Source organism: Cynoglossus semilaevis, chromosome 18 (genome assembly GCF_000523025.1).
Source record: "Cynoglossus semilaevis isolate Cse_v1.0 chromosome 18, Cse_v1.0, whole genome shotgun sequence".
Lineage (NCBI taxonomy): Eukaryota > Metazoa > Chordata > Actinopteri > Pleuronectiformes > Cynoglossidae > Cynoglossus > Cynoglossus semilaevis.
The window spans coordinates 9,762,230-9,788,500 of record NC_024324.1 but is presented as its reverse complement, the minus strand read 5'-3'; the positions used below and the strand labels follow the sequence as shown (position 1 = coordinate 9,788,500).

Below are 26,271 nucleotides of genomic sequence, written 5' to 3'. Positions count from 1 at the left end.
CCTCCAGACAGACAGCTCTCGGGCCTTTGTTAGCATCCCCGTCACGGGGACCCGCAGGGATGCAAAGTCGGCCGGCACCCCGAGACACTCGGGTGTTTTTTATTCTCAATACAGTAATTTTGCGGCGGGGTTGTCGTCAGTATAAACTCTGTGTTCAACCCGTGTCTAGCCTCTGGTTTGCCCGGGCAAAGCTTGAGTCGGAGGCCGTGTTATTGTTGGTAGCCATGGGCAGCGAAGCCTCTATAACACAGCCCAGTCTTGGCATGAGTGAAGACACATGCATGTAAACAAAACATACTCCCGATATTTGATCACCCATTTCGTGAAAAAAAAAACACTCATATTTTGTGTAATTTTTGTATGTCATGTGTGGCGGGACAGAAATATTCGGTGTGCTCTGAAACACTTCACGTTATCTCCTGCTAGCTCTGCAGGTTACCTACTACTGTCACACCCCTGCCTGTGCCCGGTATGCGGTGGATTGATCACCGGTATTGAATAATGATTAACCGCCTTAGATTTTTGGAGGGTATTGTCTGTTTCCGGATACTGAGGAAAAGTCGTTGCATTAATGATAATAAGCTATGTGCGCCTAAAGCGTTGGAGAGTAGCCACATTGGCTGTGGATTTCCGGGTGTTTCTCTCCCTTCCCTAATGCTTTGCTGTAGGAGATTTTTTTTTTTTTAATTTCTCGTGAAAGAGACACGAATAGACACCAGTCCTGGTTTTATCTGCTGGGACTGTGTAGTTGGTCAAATCATGGTTGTCAGCCTGTACTGAGGGGGTGTGTTGCACGGTGGATTTTTAGCAGACATGAGCAGAAAGCTCAAAGATTCAATGTGTTAGATCGACTCTGACTATAATGTAATTACTGAATGGACCAGTGGAAAAAAAAGAAAAAGAAATAGCCCTTGTAATTTCCTCATGCCCTGTAGGGACACTGATGGGTAACAGGTTATTTTAAACAGAGAGGTTGTAAAGTACTAATTATATTCCTGTGACTGTAATCCAGAGATGTTACTTTGTCCACTGTCGACAACAACCAAGCATTTGTGTATGTGCTTTATACTTGGAAAGAATTGGAAACAAGCAGCCAGAGTCGAGAAGTGATAGGATTATCATCTGCTTGTGGTGGGTTCTGGGTTGGCTAACACTGACCCATATCCCAGGTTGGTAAAGCAGTGCCAAAGCACTAAGTGTTATGGTTCTTACACGGCAAGAACTGTAAAATGTATCCTGTCTCCCAAGGCTTCAAGGAAAGATTGACATCTTTTTTTTTTCTCCTTGGTTGAGAGTTACGCATCATGTACTTGGTGCATCACCCGGGAAGAACTGTTTTCTCATGCGGCGTCTGCCATTCATTGTGTAATTGGGCAGAATTTGGAGTGGGTGTGTCTAATAATAGTTGTAGAATGGGTAAACATGCTACCTAGTTAAAAAAAAACTGTTTCCTCAGCAATTACAAATTATAATAACAAGTCTTCCTTGTCAAAATATGTTGTTCTTCTCCTCTTTGTACTCCTTTACAAATGTCATCTCAAGTAAAAACAAAAAAAAACTAGTGGTGGTCTGCTCTGAAGGAGGGAGTACACCAAAAGCAATTTCTTTCTGGTCTGCTGTATTGGGCAAAGTTATCTTCCAGGTCATTCGTCCAAGTTTGAACCCATTTGAGTTGAATGCTACCTTTGGGCAAGATTCATACACCCTAATTTGTCAGAGAAAGCAATGGGCATTAAAAAGCCTGTAATGATTGCCAGTCCTGAACAAGACACGAGCTGAAAGTGATTATTTTAAATGGTTCCTACTACAAAAGCTGGCAACGTTTCCATGTGGTAAAGTCCCTCAAAATGTATGCAAATCAGTACTCGGTTAAGCATTTGAACAAAAATATCCTGCAAAGAATTTAGACTTCCTTTAGGTCTCTTGCCAGAAATTCTATTTGTGTACATAATTCAACATAAAAAGTTATGAGTTGCCTTGAATAATAATAAAAAAATACAAATTAAAAATATTTCTTTGAATTGGGAAAAATACAAATTAAAAATATTTCTTTGGATTGGGACGGTGTACGCTTGTTCTATTTTATTTTATTTTTTTTAAGTTAGCAAGAGTTATTTTTGGTCATGAAAACAGAAAATGTACTTCATTTTCTCACAGTAAAAGTACATGCTGTGCTTTTTGCACTGGAAATGCTTCTTTTTTCAATTCTAAATTAAAACATTTAAAATAAAATGTTAATAATCAATATTTTGTGCCAGTATGTTTATTTTTCTTAGAATTGTGTATTTTGAGAAGTTAAGTTAACAACACTGTTGTGTTAAGAATATATTAATTTATATTAAAAAAGGAAGCAGGATCAGGTCATCTTCACAAACCAAACAGTCACATGATTTAAATTTGCTGTTTAACCAACTTCATGAAGGTGATGTTTATTTACAGTATTCAGTGTATGAGTGAATATATATTTAACATTTTCAAGGTGGGTAGATCACTTGAGGCCGTTTATTTGAACAGTAGCTCCCACGGCAAATAAGTGTGGGTACCCCTGGTGTAGAGTGTACCTTATATTGATTTCCAAAAAAATACCATTGTCCTGTACTGTTGATTGTTAAGCATTTATGTACAAATTCCTCCTCATTTGCTCTTATTGTCAGCTTGCCACATTATCCTACCATGCAAATAAATATTGTTGTCCTCGTATGGCTGCAGCAAAATGTTGTGTACCACGTGTGTAAGAGTGACTATTAAAATAAAGCTGATAGTGTGACAGTTTATGCAACATTTTGTTTGATTAATGCTCTTCTGTGGTGGAATATGCAGATCCTCAGGCAAATGAGACATCACTCCAATTAACCTAACAAATCAGACTGCTTTCAAGTAAGTGAGGGCTGGTAAAGTGATCCTCTACTGATAAGCTTGGATGAAGGGCCTCTGCTGTCTGCTGTAACCGGCTGAGATACAGCTGTCTCAGCAAGAATTAAACTCACTACAGTATACTGTACTGTGCTGTATACACTCAGGGAAGTCTGTTTGCTATGCATTGTGGAAAAAAACAAAACAAGAAAAAAACTTCAGACCTGTATAAAACTTTCCCCTCATAAAAATAAAGGAACAGTACTGTTGTGATTGGACAGTCATAAAGAGGCATTTTAGGACAGTGCTGTGATTTCCACATTGTTCCAGTACTTCAAACTGAATCAACGGGTAGTTAATTGTTAATTGTTTGTCGACATACTGTTTGTCGATGCACATTTTTCCAAATCTGGTGGGGCCTGTTTCTTGTCCCTGTCCTGTTTGAAATGATAAAAACGTTATCTGTATTTACACAAGAGTACCACGTTCTTTATCTTTAGGTCCAGAGTAGTGCAGTATAGAAAACTGCAGAGGCAATGATTAACCTGTTGCAGTGGTGGAACAAGAGGTAAACCATTGCATTGGTTATTTCTTCAGCTCCATACTTGCATTGTCTGTTGTCAATGCTGATATGGTCGGGAGTAGACTCACTCCCATGTTCATAGTCAGCAGTTTAGCACGTCGTCTTTCGTCAGTGTTTAGTCTTCATAGGGCTTTGGACAAAGTTCAAGCAGAATACGCTACACGGGTCAAATTGGGGGTAAAGTTTTGTCCAGGGAGTCCATGCAGTTGGAATTATACCCAGACTATATGGGTGAAGTCAGTGGAAACAAAACAGCCACTCCTGCCTGTGTTCACAAGTCTCTTTCTGGAATTTTGCCCCGTAGTGAAGTGTGAGATTTAAAAGATTTGATGATCACATTTATTGTAATTATAGTTTACATCTAAGTTTGGGCCAAATATAGTGAGTTTTCAGGCTGCAACTAGTCCACATGCCCATAGATTGAAACTGCTGCGTAAAGTAAAAAAATCCAGTTCTCTGGCAATATTGAAAAAGTATAAAGTGAGAGTTACTGTTGAACATGGTTTAAACATTAGTGTGTTTAACAGTGTGTTTCTCTCTGGACAGGCTGTGGTGGAATGAGCAGTGTGTGTGTGTTGAAGACGAAAGCAGTGCTCTGGCAGGATTCATTCAGCCCCCACCATAGAAGTACATCTCCCAGCATGCCCGTGGTGCTGAGCAGCGGAGGACACGCCCCTCCCACTGGGCACACCCCACAGGCCACACCCCCCAGCCAGCAGGTAAAATTTACGTCATTTACACCTGAACGTATTTCATAGACAGTTGTGGTCGTTCCAAAGTTTTGCTGTTTATATTGTCACATTTAATTTAGTTTTTATTCCTGAATTAGATGGATCTAACTGTGCCATTTGCCATTAAGCATTAAAAAGAAAGCTTTTTAAAAATAAAAAATAGAAAAAATATTTTAAATTATATGATTTTGTAAAACTTTGCTCTATTTATTAATGTGTTCCACACTTTTTTTATCCAATGGAACAGCAGCATAGATTTGCTCGACGTTTCTAGGAGTGATGGAGTTAACTGTCAGTACAAACATAATTAGCTTTGGTTGAGTAATTGTTCACTTTATTGATCAATCAGTCAAGTGACTAAGATGAACGGCTACCTGTTTGTGGTCACTAACCTGTTTAAAGATTCAAACATCTTCTGGTGGAAACCATTAGTTATAATTGACCAAATGTACTTTAATTTAGATTTCATGGTCTTGTAGTTGAGAGGTGTCATGTGCTGTGGTGAGAAAACTTTTTTTTTTTGTCTTGATAGCTCTTATTTAATGCCAACTTGAGCCGATGCTGTTGTGAGCATTAGCCCTGGTGCCATAAATGTGACTAATTATAATCGTCTTATAGTCTGAAGTCTCAGACTGTATATTTGTTGTATTAAATCCTCTAATGATCCAGCTGGTCTAGCAGTAGTTTACCTGACTTCTTTAGATTGGATTGGAGGGTTTATTTTGTGTATGGTCATTAAAGGTAAGAAATGTTGCAAAAATACAATACAGATTGTATTAAATCATAATTATAAAAAGTAATACAAACACTTATATGGTATATACCATCACTAGAACTTCAGTACTAAACATTTGACTTCATTTGTCATATTGGTCCTCTTAGTACGCTGTTAGACACACTGTCTTTCAGGCTAGAGGCACTTACATTTAACTGATTGATTGAAAGGAGATTTAAGGAGTAATTGCACCAACAACCTCTCCTTCAGCAAACGGTGTCAGACATTCTGAGGTGCATTTGAAGAGAGGTTTTAACACTGATATTTCAACACTCCCTCTCGTGCCCTGAAGGCCTTTAAACTCAGAGAGAAAATCAAATCAAATCAAGCCAGATCAAAGTAGTGTCATTCCTTCATAATGAAACTTCCTAGAAAAATCTTCCACCTAATAAGAATGAGAGGCAGTGGTGTCCTGGTGGTGAAGAGAGTGGCAGATTTGAATCCACCAGCATAGCACTGTCCCCACACACTGCTCACTAAGGTGATAGGTTAAAGACAGAGGACAAATTCCATGGTGTGCTGTGCATCAATGTCAATAATTCACTTGCACTTCCACTTACTCTGATTAAATAGAATGAGGTCCAGTTGGGTTGACTTCCTGTTTTCTTGTTTTCAAATGAGTACTTCTACCTAATTCCATGGATGTTGACTCACGACAAGAGGGGAATTTTGTTTTTTACTCTACGTACGTTTGTGAGAGGAAGTCGTACAAACCATGTTATTTAAAAAAAACAACCTGTGGCCTCTGTTTGGATGAGTTTTTACAAGAAAGGATGTGGTTGAAATATCTCAACCTACACTGATGTGTTGATGACTGCAGCAAGTTTTGAAAGTGCAAGTGACTGATTTCCTCAAGGCTGTCAAAGATGTCATCAGACAAAAATGTGATAATTTGATCGTGCTCGGGGGCAGCAAACCTATCATCATTTTTATTATTTATAATTGTTTTTTGTGTGTGTTTCCGTGTCTTCATTTGTTGCTTAGATACTCTGCTTGTCGATGTTGCCAGTAATTTCAGGATAATGTGTGTTCATGCTGTGTTTGTCTCCAAGGGTGTGGCGGGTGCTGGACGTTCCCAGGATGATGCCATGGTCGACTACTTCTTTCAGCGGCAGCACGGCGAACAGCCTGGCAAACATCGCTGGCCCACCGGAGACAACATCCACGACAGCCAGGTGTGTATGGGCCGCTGTTGGACAACAACAGTTGTTTTTTTTGTTTTTTTAACTTTGTGACATCCTTCCGTGTAAACCTAAACTTGTTGATGTATTTTAATGACATTTGATGTCAGTCCAGTATTGGTACCAACATTAAATCTAACAGCTATTCACACTGCTGTCATGCAAAACATTATTCAAATTAATTATTAATAAACACAGCTGTCTTTGTACTGTGTATGATTATAACACCAGGATTCCTGCAGCCCGTCGCTCCTTAATTAGTACTACCACACATTACTGTTATCTAAATAGTTTATATCCTGAAGTGTCTCAACCCACGGGGTGACACTCAGTGACAGTTTATCATTGAAAAGTGTCTGACGTTATTACAGTCCAGCGAGCTTAGCACTTAATAAGGTTATAAGTACTTAACTCATTGGCTGAAGTTGGTTTCAATTTGGTAATGGCAATGTTTATGAGCATTGCTGAACATCACTGACAGACTATTTCCAAACCAAAACTGACTGTGACACAGAGAGAGAACGGTGCTGGGATGACCTGCCGCAGCTGATTAAATAAGTTCTAGTGGAAAACGTGTAGTGTTTTGACCTGTGTCTCATACAACTCTCCTCTGAAGGTTCGATCCATGGATGAGTTGAACCATGACTTTCAGGCTCTGGCTTTGGAGGGACGCGCAATGGGAGAGGTGAGACATAAGCTGAAGTTGTACTGAGGTGTTTATATGGAAACCAGGCTGCAGTTTGTTTACAATATGACACTCCTGAGTTTAAATTGAATTTAAATTACCCTTCAGGTCTGTAAACAATGGATTGAACCTCCTTTCAGATAGGCCCCATGGCTTGACAGAATAAACTATTTATATTTGTGTGTTTGCAGAACCTCAGACTCGCAAGAAAAGACAAAACAGGTTCATTCAAAAGGTGTTGTTGCCTTAAGTGGAATGAACTGTTTTCTTTGTTTTGATGGAACAAAGCTGTGAAAAGTGTAAAGAGACTGAGCTGAGATGCTTTTTATTGTAAGCTGGTCCAACTGGCTGTTGACATGTTGTAAACATTTTGTCTTCAGTTAGTGACCGTGTAATGTTGGACCTGTGTCCTCAATATGTTACACTACATTGTTTTTCATTGTTTATAATATACATTATATTCCAATTTTCAGTTCTGACATGTCTCCATCTGTTGTCTTGTACCTGTGCAGCAGCTACTAACAGGGAAGAAGTTCTGGGAGACCGATGACCCTGGGAAGGATGGACCAAAGGGAATCTTCCTGGACCAGTGGAGGGACAGTGCATGGGGTGCCTCAGGTATGAAACCAGTCTGGGATTTATAGCAGTTACAGACAGCAGGCCTGTAACTGCTTACTTAATTTTGTAATATTTCAACCTGAAAAGACAGCCCCATGTGTACTGTTATGTCAACTGTTATTTCACATATGATCCATGTTTTCCTCTGTCACTGAAGATCACTCCGTGTCTCAGCCAATCATGGTGTCCCGTCGGCCGGGACAGGGTTTCCACGGTGGAGGTGAAGTTGGGGTCGGCTCAGTGATGTCCCCACGGTCTGAGAGTGGAGGTTTGGGAGTTAGTATGGTGGAGTACGTGCTCTCTTCCTCCCCCGCTGACAAACTGGATCCATGCCTTCGAAAAGGGCCATATGTAAGTCTCATGTACATTACCTTCACGACTGTTCAATACTACCAGTGTAAACCAGAGTAAACACCAGGCCTCTACCACTGACTCTTTTACTTCTTTTTCTCCCGCACTGATGTCACTGTTGTGTCATGGGCACAATTTAGTCTGTTTTCTACCAAATCAATTACATTTACTGTCTCCTGCTAATCACACAGGGCCAGAGGGATGGAGAGGTGGAGGAGGAGAAGAGGGAGAAGCCCAAGGCAGCGTTTGAGGGAGAGAAACTCAAGGAACTGACAGAGTCTGAAGCTGATGTCATCAATGATGTCATCAACCCAAATGGACTGCCGGTGCAGAACGGCCTGGATGTGGATGTTAAAGAGTTTGGGTAAAACTTTGTGATTAAAAAGATAAAGTTTGATGCTGCGATGATTGACACAGAGTTGTTGTTGTTGTTGTTAAAAGAAGAATTCTCCTTTCTCGTGCCTGCAGTCGTCCCCCAGGCAGCATGCCGGCCCCTGGTCCAGAGGGGGATTTGCTTGGTGGTCCTGGAGGCGTAGGCCCCGATGGCCTCAACCCCCTCGGAGGTGGAGGAGGCCCCAAGCCCCCTGAGGATTTCTCTGGTGTAGAACAGGGTGGTGTTACCATGGACCCCATGGAGTCTGTGATGGAGCCACTTCAGTTTGACTACAACTCCCAGATGCCCATGGACTCTGCGCCCACTGTGGGTCTGTTTGATTACACCAACCAGCAGCAGGTGAGAGCAGCACCACCTCCTCCGACATCTTTCTGGGGCTGGAGGTCATCATCATTAGTGACATTTAAGAGAGATTGACCTGGATCATCTTCTCTTGCAGCTGTTTCAGAGAAACAACGCGTTGGCCGTGCAGCAGTTGACGGCAGCTCAGCAGCAGCAGTACGCTTTGGCAGCTGCACAGCAGCCTCACATTGGTCAGTGTGTGTGATGACACTTTTACATAAACCGTCAATGTCAATCTCGACCTTAAATATATTATGTTATGGTAGTCAACCTGGTCACACCATCAGTTACCTCTTGTGACCAGAAAAACTATATTTAGAGGTGATCTGTAATGCACTACAGGCCTTATGATGTAGCAGTTTAAAATATTAAGTAAAGTTTACTGAAGCAGATGCACTTACAGTAACAACACAGAGCTGCAGTTCATCACCTTGGAGAAAGTAAAGGAGTTCAGTGCCAAACAAACATCACTATACAAGGCTGGATGATGTTAAAAATGGATGATGTGTAGCCATTAAAATGTAACTATGGGCGTGTGAGTAAGTGATTTTTCTGTGTAAGGGTTTAGTTTGTGTCATGTGGTGTCTGAACCACGTGTTAGAACAATGTTGGAAATTCCAGGGTATGTTTTGTTTTCAGTTAAGTTTTTTTGTGATGCAGTATACGAGTTTTTATACTTAGTAGAGGACAAAATATTGCATTATTTGAAGAGGAGACGTCTCATACTGCATACTCTATTACAAACAACAAGGTTTTAAATATTCCTGTTTAAGAAATACATTTTAATTTAAGACAGACGATGCTGAACACAACAAAAGAATGGGTACACAGTATAAGCATTGAGTTACATGTTTGGTTTTGAAGAAAGTCCAGTGTGTGATGTAAAGTTCTCTCTGTCCTCACCTCTTTGGTCCAGCAGGTCTGGCCCCAGCGTTTGTGCCCAACCCTTACATCATCAGTGCTGCACCGCCTGGGACAGACCCCTATGCGGCCGGCCTCGCAGCAGCTGCTACTCTGGGTAAGACATCCAGATTGTGTCTGAAGCTGTGGCCCTGTGTTTCCCATGATTCTCTAAAACCGTGGATATAAAGTACCTTTAACTCCTGCCAGTTCTGTCTCACCAGTTGTTATTTATTTATTTTGCATACTTGTTTGTGTTTAGGCCCGGCAGTGATGCCCCCCCAGTACTATGGAGTGACCCCTTGGGGTGTCTACCCTGCCAACCTGTTTCAGCAGCAAGCTGCTGCAGCCAACAGCTCAGCCAATCAGCAGGCAGGAGGCCAAGGCCAGCAGAACCAGCAGCACCAGCAGCAGGTCAGTTTTTATTTTGTTTGTACTTCATTCTGCCCGCTGCCACTTCGCACATGAACTGCTAACAATAGACTGACTTTTAATATCTTAAAGTGGAATCCTATTTGACAAATGTGACATGTTCTGTTGAGGACGACCTGAAGCTGTTAATCAAGACCAAACACTTTCTGTGAAATCTGTTAGCATTAAAACAGCAGTTACTGTAGCAGACTGGAGTTATAATTCAGAGTACGACTTGTCATTTCCCACCCTTGATTCATATGGACTTGACTTGCCCCTGGGGTAAAGCTGCTAATTAAGTTCTCCGTCGTAGGCCTGACTGTTCACATGGGAAGCCTGTGTGTATCTTACATAAAAAACAACAGTTGGGACGTCGACTAATTGGGCTATAATTATGTTCCAACTTTAGATGGCCATGGCAGAGTCCTGCCTCTGTATTATGTGTTTTTAAAACACCACACCTTTGTGAGGAAAACATTCACAAAAGATATGGAACTGTGAGCTTGGACTGATAATAAAATGACAAGACTGTAATATACGGGGAGCAAGGATCAAAGGTTGATAAAATAATCTGTGGAACAAAGATCAAAGGTGGGTTAAAATCCCTTTTCCAAACACAGGATAAATAGATAACAGGAACATGCTGTAAACATGATGGACTCTGTTGATGTAGCTCAGGCCTTCTCCCCCAGACCCATTTCTAGTCTCACATCTGCTGACCACCACGGCTTCTCTGGATTGAATTGTTGTACTACGCAAAATTATGGATCTTCAGATGTTTGTTTTCCTTTTGAATTTGTAAAGGTCATGCGCGCTGGGGGCAACCAGAGACCTCTGACCCCCAGTCAAGGCCAACAGGGGCAGCAGAATGACCAGCTGGTGGCGGCGGCGGCAGTCAACTCGGCTCTTGCCTTTGGTCAGGGCCTGGCAGCAGGAGTCCCTGGTGAGTCTGACACTCCATCAAACAGCCAGTCACACCCTGGACTGCAGCTCTGTCTGCTGTAAATCTGGTGCTAATATCATAAATGAACAGGTCTGATCTGAAGCTGGTCTAGTCCAGAGTGCCTAAAGTTGCTGTCAATCTTGGTCTTTAATATTACACATGTACCCAGAATATTTTTGTTCAGAGTAATCTGACTTCTACGTCAATGAAATGAGACTGACGTCACAAGTTTCGCAGAGGAGGCAGGTTTTGACCTGGTTTATTACCAGGTCAACACATTTACAACATCATATACGTAGGCTTCAGTGGGAACACAAGACCCGGCTAGTCCTCCATCTACATTTGAAGGACTGCTGGTTCAAACGTCTGACGCCCTGTTATTACCTTCCAGCTGTTTCAATGTCAGTAATCACAACTAATTGTTGTAACATGACTTCGTCATCATGGCATGATGCTCGGTTTTCAAAATTCAATTATACAAATTGAGATGTAACATCAGTGACACAGCATCAGCTTATTATATTACCCATAAATATGATGTCCTCACTCTAATTGGCTGTTTGGCTGCATTACAAGGGGTCGTCTTAAATTTCTTTCACTCGCTGTTCCGTTTGAGAGACGGACAGAAGTCGGTGCACTGAGCTCTGGGAAAGAACAAACAACCACATCTCCTGCCAGAATCAGATGTTGAAGGCTTTGAAGGCAAAACACATCATGTACAGCAGACTCTTGCGTGGTTATTTAATCAGTATTAAAAGAACCTGGTGCAGGTGCCAAGAGTTCCTGCAGAAGACTGCCCTTCTAGTAGCCTACTACAAAGGATATTTCTAGGAAATGCCTTCAGCCGTTCTACCTCTTGAATGGGCACTGATTTAATACTGGCAGTTCTTTAATTTTATTTATGGTCCCCATAAGTAAAATGTTCAATTCTACTTCTTTCGTGCCTTTTATGTCTTCTCAGTAAAGCTATAAATACGTGTAATGAGGCTGTTTCTGCCAGAGGAACATGGTATTTTGTAAAGTCCAGTCTTTCACTTGCAGCCCATCTGCTTAGGCCAGTCAGCAATTGGTTAAAGTAGTGATTAAAAATGTTTTTAAATTTAAGTTTTGATTAAAAAACAAGTATAATCTTAAAGAACAACTGATATAGAGGAAGTACTGTTTGCTAAAATCCACTTCTTTTTTTCTTTTTAAATATTCCATTCTGCTCTTTCTTTCCAGGCTATCCAGTCCTGGCCCCCGCTGCCTACTATGATCAGACAGGGGCCCTGGTGGTCAACACTGGAGCTAGGAGCGGCCCTGTCCGCCTCATGGCCCCTGCCTCAGTTATCTTATCTCCCTCTGCAGCACAAGCAGGTAACACTTTTTAAACGTAAACAGGAACGTCCACAGGAACACAGAGTGATAACACACTGTGTAAGAAAGTGCAATTAAGTGATTAGGAGATTGAACTGTTTAGGCTTCTGTCATAATGTCCCCATGTTATGTTGTGTTGAACATCAGTTAAAGTGTGTTTATTTATAGTGTTGGAAAAAAACTACACTGACAAATTGATTGGGCAAAACCTCCCTCACTTTTCCCTTCTTTGTCCTTCAGTTGCAGCAGCAGCAGCATCTGCAGGTGGTGCCAACGGTGGTCTTGGTGGTGGGGCCAATGGTCCGTTCCGTGCCATGCAGTCCCAGCAGCCTCAGCAGCAGGGAGGCCCCGGCGGTGCTCTAGGTGGAAGCTCCTTCTACGGATCCTCCTCCCTCAGCTCCTCCTCCCAGAGCTCCTCTCTTTTCTCACAAGGCTCTGCTCAGCCTGGACCTGGCTCTGCGTCACTGGGCTTCAGCCAGCCTGCCTCCTCTTCCCTGGGTGCAACATTGGGGGCTCTAGGAGGCTTTGGCACTGCAGGTACACTGAGACTGCATTACCTTCAATTCTACTGCTGTTTTAGAAGGTTTTATTTATGTAATTCATTTTTTAAAGAGAGAAAAATGAATCATAAAACGATTTATCCACACTTACCTTGATGATTAATTACAGAAGTTTTTTTTTCATTAAATGCTACATCATAATTGGCTTGTGATATTCAGCCAGATGATTAATACTTAATGAACGATGCACATTCTTATTCGTTGTCTTTGGCTCCCTCTAGTGGCCAACTCTAGCGGAGGCAGCGGATCCAGACGGGACTCCCTGACAGGCAACAACGAGCTGTACAAACGCACGCCGTCCAGCCTCACCCCCATCGGTCACGGAGGCTTCTACAATGGAACCCTGGGCTTCAGTCCCTCTCCAGGCCCTGTGGGAATGCCACTGCCAAACCAGGGTCCCTCCCATTCCCTGACCCCTCCACCCTCTTTGTCTAATCACAGCTCCTCATCCAACCTTAATCTGGGTAGGTGTTCGGTTGATTACAGTGATTGATAGGTTGTTAAAAAGCTTTGATTGGTTATTCTCTCTGGAAACTCTCTATTCTCTCTGAAGTTTTGCCTTTTTTTTCTAGTTTTAGTGAACAAATGTGTGTTACTGCAGCTCAGATTTTAAAAAATAAACAGTGACGGTTGCCATTTTTTCTTGCAATAAATTACTATCACCAAGAGAATCAAAAAGCAGAGAAGTGACAGTAGATTTGCACAAGGCATTGTTTTTACATAGAAGACTAAGCTGACATATCATAATGACTCTGAAATCTGAGCTAAAATATTGGTAAAATGATTCTTTAGACGGATATATAAAGTGACATAAATCACATTTTTAAGACTGCTGAGAAACCTGTCAGAATTTAAGGAATCTCTTTGAGTTTTGAAATGATGGTTTCTCCAGGTGTCATATTTGGCATCATTAACTTTAGGCAGCAGCACCAACCCATGTTGTCTTTACACTGCAGATGAAAACAAGTGAGAAGAAATGGGCATGTCACCTTATTTTAATAATTATTTTACCAGTGTTTGGCTTTTGATCGTAAACGTTAGTTCAAGGAACTGACGTCTAGTGTGAAATTAAACTACTTTTCACTAAAAGTACTACCCCAATTATCACCCTCTACAGTTTCTACTGAAAACTACTCTTTAATTTTTTTTTTAATGGACTTGCCTGGTTTCATGAATGTTCCTACAGTTTTTATAAAGGTCACAAGTCCAGTGATGCGCTCTCTGCTCCTGTGTAGTCAAGATGACATCATGAATGGTGGGAAGTGTCCCACATTTTTACGCTCAGCTGACCATTCTAAGTGCATCCTCTGAATACTCTGCATTGCTCTGTGCATCACTTGTCAGTATGAATGCTCTCAAAATAGCAAGTGAGTGTTTGAAAGTGCATGGAGATGGTGACGGTAATCCTCTTCTGCCTCCAGTGGATTGTCTGTGTTAGTGTGAGTAGCCATTAAGCTGTTGAAAGAACAAAACTCTTTGTTGATTATTTAATGTAATTGGTTATTACCTCCTGGTTGACTCTACATGTGTGGTTTTACTGACAGACTTAAGTAACAAATCATTCTTTCCAGAGGTGAACATGTTGCTATGGTCAGCCAAAAAAAACAAAACACAATGGCTTCATCACAGCTCATCTGTAGAGCATCTGTAGCATTTGGCTAAAGAGAAGACGAGGACACACTCTGGTGTCTGAGATGAAACATCAGGCAGTAAAACACAAAAATGAAAAGTAAATATTTAATGTTAAAACATTATAAACAGAAGTAGTTGGTTGGTTTGGGGTTTTTTTTTTTTTGTACTGCAGTTGTGCTACCCACTCGTCCCCCTCACCCCCGCCCCACCCAGAATGTGTTTTGCACAGTTTGAAACTCTAATCCCGACAGCACGAGAAGCGGTGCCAAGTACTCCCGTCTAAGTAAGATTAATCACCTCGCCAACAAAGTGACAAAAGCAATTACATCCATATTCATTTTGGTCAGTCGTGATGTGGGAATGATGAATGGCTCGGCTTGATCTACAGCATGGGCTGCTTATTTCAGAGTGTATTAAACATGGCTGAGGAACAGGCACACACCTGCACTGAAGCAGTGACATTGTGACTTAAGTACTTGTATGAAATGGGTTCTGATTTCTCAAATAATATCCACAGCAGTCACCGTCTTGGAGGTCTTCACTTTGTAGTCATCATTTCTCTGTCCTGACCCCACAGGAGGCTTGACCAACGGCAGCGGGCGTTTCATTTCTGCCGCCCCAGGAGCGGAAGCCAAATACCGCAGTGCCGCCAGTTCAGGCTCCTCCCTCTTCTCTCCCAGCAGCCAGTTGTTCCCGTCGTCGCGGCTACGCTACGGCATGTCGGACGTGATGCCCTCTGGCCGCAGCCGCCTACTGGAGGACTTCAGGAACAACCGCTACCCCAACCTGCAGCTCAGAGACATCGCCGGCCACATCATGGAGTTCAGCCAGGACCAGCACGGCAGCAGGTACTCAAATGGTCTCGGTTTTTGGTTTTCTCTGGGGAAATATGTCACTGAGAAATGACTTCCCTCTCTGTTTTTGATATGAAAGTTAAGAATTTTTGCAAACCATCTGCTGTGAGACAGACAGCCCAATCCCTGGAGAAAACTCTGGGGTCCTGGTTTCTGGGACTGTCTGGGCCGGACCAGCAAAGCCCCAAATGCAAATTTGATTTCCAAAGCAATCTATTAATACACAATGACGTCCAGTCTGCACATTCCAGACATTTCCTTTCCTCGCTCTCTGCAGCATCACTGTGGCTTTTATCTCTCTCTGCCTGGCATCCATCACTTCACCTCACAGACTGCCTGCTTCTTTCAACTCCCTCTGTGTTTGCTAGACTCTGAACTTCACCTCCTTTTGTCTCCATCTCTTCCCTCAGGTTAGGGAGGCGTACTGTGTCTCCCCTGTCCATGTACATCTGTATCACTTTATTGTTCTGTCACTCTCTGATGTGTGCTCATTTCTTTGCCTTTGCCTCTTCCCTCCCTACCAGGGTGAGCTGTGCACTCCTTGAAGACCCTCTCAAAAGCTCAGGAACAATTATGAAAAGCCCTCTTTTCTTTCTGTCTCTCACAGGTTTATCCAGTTGAAATTGGAGAGAGCCAGTTCAGCGGAGCGTCAGCTGGTCTTCAGTGAAATACTGCAGGCTGCCTATCAGCTAATGGTGGATGTCTTTGGGAATTATGTCATCCAGAAGTTCTTTGAGGTGTGTAGCAGGCGCCCACTACTGCCTCTGTTGGTGATGTTTATTCTTTATATTTTTATATTTGATAACAAAACTCAAGGGATTTAAGCCTTTAATAGTGGGAACCATGAGTTTAGGCTCAAATATTTATGGTTTACATAAATTTGAAAAGGGTAAAATATTTTATGCTTTTGCAGAAAAAGTAAAGATGAGAGAAACGGAAGTCTTCTTCAAGGCCCTTTGTCGATTCTAGTTAGAAATTCATTAAAAACCCAGCAGTTAATACTGATGGAACATCCTGACGTTAATCAAAAGTCTGTTAGCTTAATTAAATAATGGGTCAGTGTGTCTTCAAAGTGAATGTCTATCTTGTGCATCAATGTCTGACTGGTGTATCACCGACTCTGTTGAATGTGTGTTTTCCAGTTTGGAAGCCTGGACCAGAAGCTGGCTCTGGCAGAGAGGATCCGAGGTCATGTCCTGTCTCTGGCCCTGCAGATGTACGGCTGCAGGGTCATCCAGAAGGCCCTGGAGTTCATCCCCTCGGACCAGCAGGTCATTGTGAGTACACCGGCTCTCATTGGATGTTAGGGCTGTGTAAACAACGTCGACAGACTGTACCTTTGCCCTCCGACTGCTGAACACATTGTGCCATAACTCTGCAAATTAGTCTGCTTCAGCCAGTATTGGTGTTCCAAATCACACATCTCTGTTCTCATACTTCACTTGGAAGCATATCGGTGTTCTGCAGCGGGGTTCACTAATTTGTATGAATGCCTCTGAAAATGGCATCAATAAAACGGTGCGGTTCTCATGGCGGAACGTTGGTTCTTCATCTCTGTCATGGCTTTTGTTTTCACGGCGCTGCCATGTGCAGCTGCCTGTTTCTCTCAGGCTCTCCGTCACTAACAGAGAATGAAGCCACAGTTTATATGCAAATGATTGAACAGCAGGTGTAAATGACGCCCAGTGTCAACAGAACTTTCAGATCAGGTACAAGAGAGTGACAAGTGTTCCTGTCTCCTCGACGGAGCTGGATGGATTTTCCTCAGTGCAGCCGTTCAAAGGCCTAGAGCCGCAGAAAAATATGAAGTCCCGGAAATGTTCCCGGGCCATATTTGATTTTGCTCTCACGCAATTACCCGTCCCTCTGCTGACTTCCTCCTCCGCCACCTCCTCCTTCTCCCTGCAGAGCGAGATGGTGCGGGAGCTGGACGGCCACGTGCTGAAGTGTGTGAAGGACCAGAACGGTAACCACGTGGTGCAGAAGTGTATCGAGTGTGTTCAGCCGCATGCGCTGCACTTCATCATCGACGCCTTTAAGGGACAGGTGGGTTTCGCTCTCATCGCCCACACATACAATATTTCCTCATTCAATCACAGAAAGCCTGCTGAGGCCTTGGCTGACATCCACGCACAAACACACACACACATACATACATACACACAGTGAAGCCTGGAGGCAGTGAGCATATTGCCACTGCCAAAGTACCAAGTCAGTCCTTTCCAGGCACTGGGTACGTTTCCACGGCAACAGAGACCCTCAGCCCAGTGGCTACAGCCATCTTCTCTCCACCAGCCAAATGTTACATTAGCATAAACGCTCTGTGTTAAATACAAATCAAACGTTATCACTCCTGAGGTGTCACCCGCAATGTCTTGACAGTTGCCGTGATTGGTGTGTGTTTGACTCCTCACGCTTTTTGTTTTGTTTTTCACACTGATTTACTTTCCAATCTGGACCAGATTTGTTTGTGTAGCAGAAAGCGGGGTTAGAGATTTGATTTCCTTCCTCTGTAGTGAAAGTGCTAGCTGTGTAAAAAAAGTGCTTATAATCATTTGTTGTTTTGTTTTTTTTAAATCTCTCTGAGCCATTAGAGAGAAAAGTTTGAGCTAAAGTACATTAGCGTCACATTTTACTTCTTGGTGAATGGTATTAAATAAAAAAAATAAAATAAGTGGAAGTATAAAGTTTTTGTCTGATTTGTTTTTATTTTTGCAAAAAAATGCCTGCAGCAGAAAACTAGACTAACCCTGACTAATGACATGTCTCTCAGGTTTTTGCCCTCTCCACTCACCCTTACGGCTGCAGAGTCATTCAGCGCATCCTCGAACACTGCCTTCCTGAACAGACGCTGCCTATACTGGAGGAGCTGCATCAACACACCGAGCAGCTCGTGCAGGTATCGCATACACAGACACACACACACAAACTTAAACTCGCTGCTGCCTTTCTACTTCCTCCAGGTATATTTTCTCCCCAGAGTAATTACAGTCAGATTGGTTTATATAAAGCTCTTCTCTGAGCCTCCGCATCTTCAGAGTTGGCTGTGTTTGATGCCACGTCAGAGGCACCAGCTGTCCTCCTCACGTTTTCGTTCTGTGTGACTGTGTGGCTGTGTTTTATTTAGGATCAGTACGGAAACTACGTGATCCAGCACGTTTTAGAGCACGGCCGAGCAGAGGACAAGAGCAAGATCGTGGCTGAGATCAGAGGGAATGTGCTGGGACTGAGCCAGCACAAGTTTGCCAGGTAGAAAACAACAACTGTTTATTGATGTTGTACCCTTTGTCCACCCCCCCATTTTTGCTATATTTTTTAAATAACTCAGTTTTCTCTTGTTGTGGTCTTGTTGTTGCCAATGTTTTAAAATTTTAACTAATTAAATTTCTTACTGTGTCTAGTAATGTGGTGGAGAAGTGTGTGACCCACGCGTCACGGGCTGAGCGAGCGGTACTGATAGACGAAGTGTGCAGCCTGACGGAGGGCCCCCACAGTGCCTTATACACCATGATGAAGGACCAGTACGCCAACTACGTGGTACAGAAGATGATCGACGTCGCTGAGCCCACCCAGCGCAAGATCGTAATGCACAAGGTAGGTGGAGAGGACGGAGAAATAACAACTGAACTACTTGAGTTTTCAGTGCAGCCTAAAATGGGTTCCATGTTGGCTGTAAACACCAAAGGTCAGAGGTCATTGCCAAGTTGTAGCTACTTTTGGTAACTGTTGAGCTAACGTTTAACAGGTGTAACATCTAAAACATCTAAAAGAATTATTCTAATTCTGGTAGTCTAAACCAGCCAATCAGAAGCAGAGTAATGCTGCAGTCATTGACTGACAGTGATGCCTTCACCGCTCTAGGAAACAGTTTGAATGTTGAATGTAATCAAGTTGTAAGAATTGATGTTTGATTGTAAATATATTTATAATTCAGCAGAGGCCCTGACAGGTCTGACAGCAGAGGAATAAACCAAAAAGATGAGACAAAAACAACCATACAACGTTATGTTAAAAACCTTCTGAGCAGCACTATTTCTTCCCAGTTTTGTGTTACTGCAGTTGTGTGTCCCGTTCTGTCTAGACTCCTCAGCCCTCAGGTAATTTGAGTTTGAAACCGCAGGCTCTGTGGGTGAGAAATTGATCTGTTGTCTACTGCAGCGACTTTTCTCTCTGGTTATCTGATTTAAAGAAATTTAAAGAAATTCCAGAATGTGAAGTAGTAATCTGTAGAAGTCTGAATGACTGTAACTGTTAAAAACACATTGTATAATTGTGAGTCACTTAATTGTAGCTTTGAGTTTGTTGTAAGGAGCAGTGGGCCCCAGGGTGTTTTTTTTTTTAAACTTGATACCACAGAATGATGTTTGAATGATGTGTTGAAGGGTTTACTGTTGTAGCAGTGAAAGAAAAAAATATTTCATCTCTAATTTCCTTCTCACCAAGTTGCTGGTTTCTACAGCAGTGACACCAAAGTCGGCTGAAACTGCAGCCACTATTGATTTTCAACGGCATTGGTGTCTAACAATCCAGCCGTGGTGTTGTTTGAATTTGTCGTGAAAATGTCAGACCGTCTGTGTTCTGTCCCCGTCTCCGCACAGATCCGGCCCCACATCTCCACCCTGAGGAAGTACACGTATGGAAAACACATTCTGGCCAAGCTGGAAAAGTACTACATGAAGAACGGCGTTGACCTGGGTCCTCTGTGTGGCCCCCCCAACGGCATCATGTAAACACTGACCCCCGCCCTCCCCTCCTCTCTCTTATGCTTGAAAGTCTGCATCTGATTTGACCCCCACCCTTTTAATCTTCACCTCGTCTGCCTGCCCCGCCCCGCCCTGTTCTGCCCTGTCCTTCTTTGACCCTCCGGATGGCCTCGTGCCCACCTCCACCCTCCAAATCTGTGAGGATATGGAGCAACCTGTTTCCATGACAACTCCAAAGGAGTAGATTTTTGGTTGCTCCTCCTGCACCTTAGGCCACGGAGGGAAGGAGGAAGGGCAGGAGGGCAGGGAGTAAACGAGTGAGCAGGAAGGGAGAAAATTGCTTCACTCCCTTAAAAAAAATTTTATTTTTATTTTCTCCAGTTCATCCTTTCTGATAAAACTGAAACTATTTTGCTACTGCTGCAAACACAATCCTAGTTTCCCTTTTTCCCGCCAACCTAACTATTTACCACTATAGGATCGAACGAGTATTTAACTTGTCCCACCTCACAGAGTCGTAGATGAATACACATACGTACACAAACACACGCACATAAACGCACTGGTGTAGATAAACACACACACACACACACACACCGATGCCATCAGCTAACCAGCAGACAGATCATTTAGCATGGGAGATTTCGTTTTCTGGTCTTGCTTCTATAAATATAACGTGTATACTTGGTGTAGACCTTTGCATATATATATATAAATATATATATAAAACTTTGTAGTTTTTTCTGGTTTTTGATGTTGAATCTGTATCTATAATGTATCCTAGTAGTGACCACATACTTCTGACTGTATAATTGTACATTTGTAAACCCTTGTAATGTAAAAGTGCTTTACCACCCTTTTGGTATGAGAAGGAAAAAAAAATCTCACTCTGGAAAAAAAAAATCTTAGGAAAAAAAAACCCTGTGCATTTCAGTGTATATTCTCACCTCCTTGGTTGTGACATATAAGTTGTTGTATATTGTAAATTGTAATATCAAAATTTTGTTTTGAAAGGCCCTTTCTATACAGCGTAGTTCTTGTACAAAGATTCACCACGCTTGGTTTTATCTTTATCTCATCACTGCTTAACTTAAAGATCCATCTCCCACTGACCCCCAATCGGACATGTTCTGTTAGCCTTGGTGGTGTTCTCCCATTTGTGTTGAAGTTTGTTTTTTTTTTCTTTTTTTAATTTTTATAAAGGAATGCCCCATGTAATGTGTCATGTGTATAGTTTTGCTGGTTGGGCGGGAGAAGTAAATTTGACTCAGTTGAAGCCACCTCAGACCCCTCAGTTCTCCATGACTACTTTCATGGCTGAACCCACGGATTGTACAGAGGATATTCTTGTGTTTTTTGGCATTTCTCTAGTGCTGTAAGTGCTGTATCATACTGTTCATGTCCTTTTGGGTGAGAGAGGCCGCCCGCCACAGCGCGGTGTACATTTGGAGCAGCCTTGTGTATATTTACTACGAGCACACCTGTAACCATATGTGTATAGTTAACAGAACCTGTGTATGCTTATTGCCTGGGCAACTATTTTTTGTAACTCCTGTTGTAGATTGTCTCTAAACAATTGTGTGATCTTTATTTTGAAACCAAACTGAACAAAAAAAAACTTTGAAAATTTAACTGCCTCAGGTGTGAATCATTTTACGCACGCTACGATGTACGATCGTCATTGGATCAGTATTATATCGGTTTGAAGTCTATATATTTTATATGTAATGTAACATTATTATTTGAGGAAATAATTATCCTGATCCAAAAACTTGTGTAGCTCTGCCATAAAACACTAGACTGGTTAAGAGTTTTTTTTTCTATTTACTAATATCCAATCATGTATTTATATTTAGATATTGTCATTATTTTAGGGTCATGGCACTTTACATCTTTTGGTAGCACATTACCTTAACACCCCACTAGGGGGCTAAATTGCTATTTCAGATTTTTTTGCAAAAATCATGAAATAGCATGAAATGTGAGGTATAATGTATGAGTATAAATGCAGATGGAATTTGTATGCACATGCCTATATATTTACATATGGCAGTCTTACAAATATCTATACATGTATATATTTATAGATACTAACCATTCTAGTGCCTGTGGTTAAAAAATTGGATCAGAACTGAATAATGTGGCCTGTCCATTAGATTGGTTTTACAGCTGTCAGCTAAATTTTCATATCTGTCACAACCAGCCCGCCCGTACAAAGCACATTCAACGGTTAACGCTGTAAATCCCAGCCTTCCCAGTGTTAGAATGTGAGGTCCTCCATCAAACAGTCCTTCTGCCGTGATTTTTAAATCCTGCTTATACAAAGCTACTCCTGAATATAATGAAACATATTTAGGGTTCCACTCCTGGGGATGATTCATTTTGAAATATTGTCCTGTTTATTTATCCAACAAATTCACTGGGTTTGCTCCTAATTTCAATAGCTGACTTGACTCCTGCCGGCCCGTGGCTGTAACCCAGTTCTACCCATTAGCCTGCTCCTGATGGAGGCTGACGCCCTTGCCTCAGGTTCTCCATGAAAGTGACTCATTAATGAGACTGACTCTTTAACATGCCGTGGCTCTGACTCATGACACCCAACAATGTTGACCAGTTATGGCAAAGAGTGCTCCCAGCGTGTAACGTTCCTGTTACCACGGCGGTGGTTTGGAGTTTGAAAACCAATCCCTGGCTGCATCTTCTAGGTAATTATACATAAGAGCCTCTTATCATCACAGCTGGTGTGGGGGAAACAGAAAAACAATGTTTTAAGAGGAAATAAAGACAAGTCCGTTCGCAGCAGTCTAATATATGTTTTAAGAGGAAATAAAGACAAGTCTGTTCGCAGCAGTCTAATAGGCAGATAATGATTCCTTTGAGTTGAATAATGGTTGAGATGTTTAGAACGGGAAATTATCAGACTCCACTTTCATGTCCGTGTTGGTATCTTGTAAAAACACACCTTCCCTCTCGGGCTCCTTTAGTTTTATCTTTCAAGGAGTCTAGAGGACATACATAAACCTGTTTGTACTTGTCCAGCATTATTCGGAGCGTGCAGTGCCTGACTGGACTTCTGACAAGGATATAACTTTGAAAAACAAGCCTGGCTGGGTGTGGTGTGGTGTTGGTGGCAGTAAAGCAGGGAAAGTGAAGGCAGCTCAGCCACAGTGGTTTTTAAACCACCTGGACGGCGCAATCAGCTGAGGCTGCGAGGAAGCCTCATTAACCCTGTGGGCTGTGGGCGTAATTACCACCAGCCTTGTAAAAAGTGGGCAACAACGTCTGGGCCCTGACACAGAGGAGGCTCCGAGGCATTGTGTTTACTGTGTGTCAGCTGCTTTTGCAGTCATTTGATATATTGCGGAGTTATTTGGGAATACAGCGTGTACATTCCTCACGTACGAGGCTGCGAGATGGACCTTAGATTTTCTTTAGTGTTTTATCTGACTGCGACTATAACAACTGAATTATTAACAATAACGTGGGCTGCCAACAGAACTTTGCAGGACGACGTAGGCATCTTCAGATACTTAGGGATGTAGCTGTGAACGTAGCAGAGAGTTCACAGACGACTGCTCACTCGTTATGTAGATGATGATGTGATGTATTTTTACAGCACCGAACAATATGCATGCACTTTTTTTTAGTACTTACTGTGTACCGTGTGGTCAGTGGTGATACCATCCTGTACCTTTAGGTGTCTTCTTGTGGTCCATTGGTGTGAATGTGGGTCTAAATGGTTGTTTGCCTCCATAGGTTTCCCCTGGGTGTACTCCTTTCTCTGCCGAGTCACCTGGGGTTAACTCCCTCTCCACTAGCAACCCTGTAGAACATTCAGTGCTGGAAGAAGGATGAATGGGTTCTTCAGGTCTGGTCTTGTTGGGATGTGTCTGGACTTGCCCCAATTTGCCATCGCTGCTTTGGTTTGATGCAACTTCCAGGAGAAGTTGTATAAAAAATGTATGCAATGTCAAGTGTCAAAGCCAAGTCACAGACATAATAGATGTTTTATTTTGAGAAGTGTTTTCCAAATTTTGATTTGGAAAAATCCCCAAACTTCTCTGACTAATCCTTAACTCAGAGATGCCGCAGGTTTGGGTCACTGAGTTCAACAAAGTTGATTTTTTTCTCTCATAAGTTTGGTCTTCAAAATATGTTTATATTTTCTGCACGGCACTCTCCTATCAACAGAGTGCAGTACACACTGTTGATGATGGTCTGTCGTGGTCACTGACTACAGCTGTCTCTCATCAATGTGTGTATCTTACAGTAGAACAGAGTTACGAAGCTAAAAATTAAAACCTGGGAAAAAAAGAAGCTCCATATGCCTTCCATACTTCAACGTCTTCTCCTGGTTTGGAGCTCTTTCCAGATTCTGATCAAATGACACATTAACTTTAATGAGGTAATAAAAATTGATGCTGGTATTCAGCAGCCGTTAGAGAAAATGTCAAAACTCCCATACCTTACAAGGATAACATTTTTTAAAAGTCCAGGTTCCACATCCTGATCCAGTTCATCCCTGGGCCTTAAGGCCGATACATCCACAGGAAATTTAATCAGAATCCTCCCCTGACCTTATGACTTAACCTGCGCACAAACAGCTCAAAACATCATCCCCCTGCCTGGGGTATGGAAACGGGGAAGACACGAAACAGATCGACTGGAAAGTTTTGGATTCTGCTCTAATTATTCTTCAGAAACTGAGGAGTTGATTCCTCCTTTGGTCGACAGCTCTTGATTGTCATTGGCTTATTTTTGTCATTTACATTTGACATGTCATTTCCCATGGTTTCCTCCTGCCATGTTACACTCCAGTAATGGCTCACCCTGGTTGCTAGGCGACACAAGTAGGCTACGGAGCCGAGCGTTGACTGAATAAATAAATGAGAATAGAAAAGTAAATAAAAAAAGACAGCGCGTCTGTTGTGTAGGCCAAGGTGTGAGCTAACTCATCTCAGGCTGAGCCGTGACTCAGCCAATCACGTCTCGGCAACAGAACAGGAGGTGAAGGTGTGTAATGGTGGGAGGCCGAGTGGAAACGCCTGAGTGAGAAAGAATAGACACAATGGTGGGAGCAGCCATTAGTGTGGCTCTGTGTGTGTGTGGGGCTGTGTGTGTGTGTGTGTGTGAGTTTGTCACATTGTTAAGAGCTTTTTGAAGTTAAACACTGACTTTTTCAGGAACAAATTTACTAACAGGACAATAAAAACACTGACTTTTTCAGGAACAAATTTCCTAACAGGACAATAACTCTCTCTCTTCTGGAGCTTCATCACTTTCAGACATCACCACCAAGTGGATTTTTACAGTTCAGATTTATGAGGTTAGGTGAGGCGTTTCATTACTTTATTTAAAACCTAAATGGTCACGTGGTGGGACAGAGATACCCCAGGGTATGATGGGTGTTCTCCACATCGTTTTTAACCTGGAAAGGTCAAATACACAGCGTGTCCGTGGGGCTGAGGGGCGGGCTGATGACGTCGTCACTGGTCTCAGATCAGCAGATCATTGTTGAATTAGTGAATGTGTTTGTGCTGGATGTGTGTATTTACATGTAAACATTTAATTTGATTTAATGATCTATTTGTCAAAACAGGAAACAATCTGTCTGTGGTCCTCCACACAGCTGTAGAGGCCGTTCTGTGTGTGTGTGTGTGTGTGTGTGTGTGTGTGTGTGTGTCTTGGGCTGCCATAAGGCTGCGGGTGACTAAAAATGAGCTGCAGGGGGCATCCTCGCCCTTGCACGCGGAGATCCCCCCTCCTCCTTCTTCTTCTTCTTCTTGTCACACACACATACACACACACACTCCTGCCAGACTCCCGGGCCAAACAGCGTCGCCATACGGAACATCCTGCCCTCGACGGAGAGAGGGGGAGGAGAGAGAGAGAGAGAGAGACAGAGAGAGACAGAGAGAGAGAGAGACTAGTGTGTGGTGAGAGAGAGCAGCACTCAGTCGTCTCTCGGTACCAAAACTACCAGGTCTCTCTCACTGAAACTCACTGGAACAAACCTACACACACAGAGGCCTCACACACACACACACACCGTGCAGCGACGGCGGCGTGAAGCCCGGGATTAAAGCACCGACTTCAAACAGGCGGATGGTCGGACAGACAGCAGAGCTCTGTGAAGTTGGACGTGGACGCGGAGAGAAGCGGCGGCAGCAGCAACAACAGAAGCAGCAGCAGCAACAGAAGCAGCAGCAGTAGCTGTAATAATATCACCAGCAGCAGCAGCGGCGGCTTTTGTTTCCTCCCTCCACCTCCCTGAACCCGGTGAAGGCAGCGGCGGCACCGGGAGGCTGTGCCCGCGCACCCCGACCATGAAGCTGCCCTGGCTGTTGATGGCGGTCGCGGGGCTCGGCGCCTGCGCCCCCTCCGGAAGAAAAAACCCGG

The 26,271-nt window shown here is 42.9% G+C and overlaps 1 protein-coding gene across 2 annotated transcripts in view; it reads left to right on the top strand.

The window, feature by feature from the left end:
* Positions 1 to 21,504, top strand: part of pum1 (pumilio RNA-binding family member 1) — a 22,326-nt gene extending 822 nt beyond the window's left edge. The window contains exons 2-23 of one of the 2 annotated variants that reach the window (XM_008331605.3): positions 3,983 to 4,155; positions 5,995 to 6,117; positions 6,740 to 6,808; positions 7,324 to 7,426; positions 7,584 to 7,777; positions 7,969 to 8,141; positions 8,246 to 8,510; positions 8,611 to 8,704; positions 9,433 to 9,531; positions 9,676 to 9,827; positions 10,629 to 10,767; positions 11,989 to 12,123; positions 12,364 to 12,660; positions 12,905 to 13,147; positions 14,893 to 15,163; positions 15,777 to 15,906; positions 16,312 to 16,446; positions 17,078 to 17,215; positions 17,943 to 18,068; positions 18,297 to 18,418; positions 18,571 to 18,763; positions 19,768 to 21,504. In XM_008331605.3, the coding sequence (XP_008329827.1) occupies positions 3,994 to 4,155; positions 5,995 to 6,117; positions 6,740 to 6,808; positions 7,324 to 7,426; positions 7,584 to 7,777; positions 7,969 to 8,141; positions 8,246 to 8,510; positions 8,611 to 8,704; positions 9,433 to 9,531; positions 9,676 to 9,827; positions 10,629 to 10,767; positions 11,989 to 12,123; positions 12,364 to 12,660; positions 12,905 to 13,147; positions 14,893 to 15,163; positions 15,777 to 15,906; positions 16,312 to 16,446; positions 17,078 to 17,215; positions 17,943 to 18,068; positions 18,297 to 18,418; positions 18,571 to 18,763; positions 19,768 to 19,899 (3,495 nt within the window). In that variant the 5' untranslated portion in view covers positions 3,983 to 3,993 and the 3' untranslated portion in view covers positions 19,900 to 21,504. Of the gene's footprint in view, positions 1 to 3,982; positions 4,156 to 5,994; positions 6,118 to 6,739; positions 6,809 to 7,320; positions 7,427 to 7,583; positions 7,778 to 7,968; positions 8,142 to 8,245; positions 8,511 to 8,610; positions 8,705 to 9,432; positions 9,532 to 9,675; positions 9,828 to 10,628; positions 10,768 to 11,988; positions 12,124 to 12,363; positions 12,661 to 12,904; positions 13,148 to 14,892; positions 15,164 to 15,776; positions 15,907 to 16,311; positions 16,447 to 17,077; positions 17,216 to 17,942; positions 18,069 to 18,296; positions 18,419 to 18,570; positions 18,764 to 19,767 lie in introns of both variants that reach the window. The other variant, XM_008331604.3, reaches the window with a different exon arrangement.
* The last annotated feature ends 4,767 nt before the right edge of the window (positions 21,505 to 26,271 follow it).